This window comes from Fusarium graminearum, chromosome 4 (assembly GCF_000240135.3).
Source record: "Fusarium graminearum PH-1 chromosome 4, whole genome shotgun sequence".
NCBI lineage: Eukaryota > Fungi > Ascomycota > Sordariomycetes > Hypocreales > Nectriaceae > Fusarium > Fusarium graminearum.
The window spans coordinates 1,579,343-1,582,555 of NC_026477.1; the positions used below are offsets into that span (position 1 = coordinate 1,579,343).

A 3,213-nucleotide genomic window follows, 5' to 3' on the forward strand; every position below is an offset into this window, starting at 1 on the left:
ACCACATACTATAACACAGTTCGCGGGCTAATCACCAAGCTCGCCCCCTCTAGGTACTCCAGGACCTTCCATGCCCCTTTCGAGAAGCCCTTCACCTGTCCCTGGTGGTGGCTGGTCTAGTCCGGGTTTAAGTCTCGACAGCGGAAAATCAACTCCTGCAGCTGTGAGCGGCGGACCTGTTGTGTGGGAATCGGCCAAAATGCGACCTCATACCTCGAGCACGTTTTCTTCCTTCTCAACTCAAAACAAGGGTTTCTTCAGCAGACACATGCGACGACTATCGAGCAGTCTCCCACAATTCCAAGGACAGCGCGATGGTTGGAAGGAGAAGCGTGGACGAGGGCCACGATGGATTCGAAAAGTGCCGTTTGCCGGCAGGATACGATCGATCTATGGACGAATGGGAAGGAGGCTCAAAATGATTCTGCTCTTTATCCTGGTAGCGACTCTCTGCTACACTATTTTTTACACAACTCGTAAGTTGCGCATAATACTCCGGTATGCTCCAATCGCGATACTAACCTCTGCAGCCCTTGCCTACTACTGGCGAAGATCGTTTGGTGGCGGTAACAAGTTCGTCATCATCCTGGGCGCAAACGTCGGTGGAGGTGTGATGGAGTGGAAGGGCGCCCGAGAATGGGCTATTGAGCGAGACAGCGTGCGAAACAAGCGAAAATACGTCAACCGATGGGGCTATGACTTGGAGATTGTCGACATGAGCACCAAGAAGAAGTATGCGCACGAATGGCGAGAGAGTTGGGAGAAGGTTGATTTCGTCCGCTCAACTTTGAGGAAATACCCCAAGGCGGAATGGTAAGCTGGTTCCGAGAAAGCAAATGCAAGGCAAAACTAACAATGATACAAGGGTATGGTGGTTGGATTTGAACACCTTTGTGATGGAACCCTCAGTGTCACTTCAAGACCACATCTTCAACCAGCTTGAGCAAGTAACCGAGCGCGACATCAACTACTTCAACCCTCGCAACATCTCGCATCCGCTCACCGAATCCTACCTCGACGAGATCTCGCGGAGCCCTGTCGGAGATGGTAATGCCAACTCGATCAACATGCTTATGACGCAGGATTGTGCTGGCTTTAACTTGGGCTCATTCTTCATGCGACGCAGCGAATGGACTGATCGACTCCTTGACGTGTGGTGGGACCCAGTCACCTACGAGCAGAGGCACATGCAGTGGGAGCACAAAGAGCAAGATGCGCTGGACCAGCTGTATCAGACACAACCATGGGTTCGCAAGCACATCGGCTTCTTGCACCAGCGGAAGATTAACAGTTTCCCACCTGGAGCTTGCAATCCCGACGGCGGTCCTAAGAACCCGCACATCCATTATGACGAGAACCAACGCGACTTCTTGGTCAACATGGCAGGATGTGAATGGGGTCGCGACTGCTGGGGCGAGATGTACTACTATCGCGAATTCAGCTACTGGCTCAACCGCAATCCTTGGGAGCGATTCAAGGAGGATCTCATTGCGGTTATCTGGTTCAAACTCACTGGTCAGAAGGTCAAGTTGTGAAGAGCATTTGAATGAGTTTCTGAGTTGAACGATGCCACGATACAATGCAACGAAGGACGCTATTACTCGAATATAGACGCATCAGCTTTTCGACATGCATGATTACACGGAGATGATGGACACGAAAGCAGTCGACACTACGTGCGACTGTGTCGATGTTCGCCTCGGAGTTCTGTACATGATTTACTTTTTACTCGACTGCATATACCCACTTAGACGAAGCATTATAAAGAACACTGCGAAAGCCCCAAGAGATGAAGGAGGGGATTCTCGGCTTACAATTCGATGGGATGGTTTAGACCTGGGGAAGATGAGTTCTCTTCACGTACCATTACTTTTTTGAGATGAGATGAAAGGATGTTTAGAAATATGAAAGGGATGCAAAGGGGTATGTATGGTTTCATGTATACACCAATCAAAGATTTGTTGGCCAGCATCATCTTTCATCGGCCCAAAAGAAATGTTTACTATGAATAAAGACCTAATGTTGAAAGTTTGTTTGATGAAACTAGCTGGACTCTCTGGTGATTCTTCGTATTCTTGCGTGACTGATAATAAAGCTGATGCAGTGCTTGTTTCAGGGCGATCTTGCGGGCTTAATAGCTGCTGCAGATAACGCCATGTGAAAGTTTAAGTATCGGCAGATCATGCTATGTAGGTGAAATTCGAGGTCAGTGTTGATCCTTGACCATATTGATTAGTGGCTTGATCCCAGGATCCCAGTCCCAGCAGTCCGGGGCCACGGCACGGAACATTATGCCGGGACATTGAAGAACCTCGAGTCTGGGCTAGTAGACACTCCTCAGGGTATCAGAAAAGAAATGGTCGCTGGAAGCATAAGAGACAAAATTATTAGGGCAGCTTACGCAACTTGGGCTATGCTCCTTAGACTACTTATTTCTATATCCTAAGACTTAGGAAGCCGACTTTTCTGCTACCCACTAGACACAACAGCCGATCACGCCGTTGGGTTTCTCTTTCTAGTCTTTTGAAAGAGGTCATGACTGAAAGTATGGATAAGTTTGGACAAGAAACGCAGATCAAATCGAGGTAGCAAGTCAGAAAAAGGAGAAGTGCGAAAGGTTGTCGTCTCTTTCAGGACAAAGAGAAAGGAGGTGGCAGAAAGGTTTTTCGGTCCCCTCGAGTAACCAAACCCAAAGCAGGTAGGGGAGCACCTTGGGTGGAAAGGTCTAGTCTGACTTCCATTCCTGAGACTATGTTTCAGAAGGGGTTATTGTCTTTTTTGGTCCTCGTGTTCTTCTTTTTTTACTTTTAAAGTGTGGCGCTTAGAAGGGACAACGCGCGTCGAAAGCCCCGAAGAGTATGAACAAGGTCTAGGCTGGGAATGTCTTAGTTGAGGAATGTCTTTCCCAGCCCGGTTTGGTCATGAACAAGAGTGACAAGATTTCGTGTTGGGTTGTGTTGTTCATGCTTGTTGCTTTGTTGGATGGCTTTGTTCTAAGCTGGACTGGGCATCGCATCAGGATGGTGGGGAGAGGGGAGGGATATGTCTATATTCATGGATATGGAAGAGCGCGCGGCTATAGAAGCGCTGGCTACCAAGGAGGGCAGATGTTTTTAGAAACCCACAAGTCCAGACCGCTATTGACCCCAGTTTTTACTATCTATTAATGCATGCGGTAGAATTCAATAGAAACAATGGCACTCATTTTTTTAT

The 3,213-nt window shown here is 48.2% G+C and overlaps 1 protein-coding gene across 1 annotated transcript; it reads left to right on the plus strand.

Annotated features, from left to right (window-relative positions):
* Window positions 1-11: 11 nt before the first annotated feature.
* FGSG_13014 (uncharacterized protein) lies at window positions 12-2,199 on the plus strand. The gene is made up of 3 exons (XM_011328250.1): window positions 12-476; window positions 531-813; window positions 866-2,199. Exons 1-3 carry the CDS (start codon window positions 71-73, stop codon window positions 1,533-1,535), a joined length of 1,359 nt encoding a protein of 452 aa, XP_011326552.1. The 5' UTR covers window positions 12-70; the 3' UTR covers window positions 1,536-2,199.
* The last annotated feature ends 1,014 nt before the right edge of the window (window positions 2,200-3,213 follow it).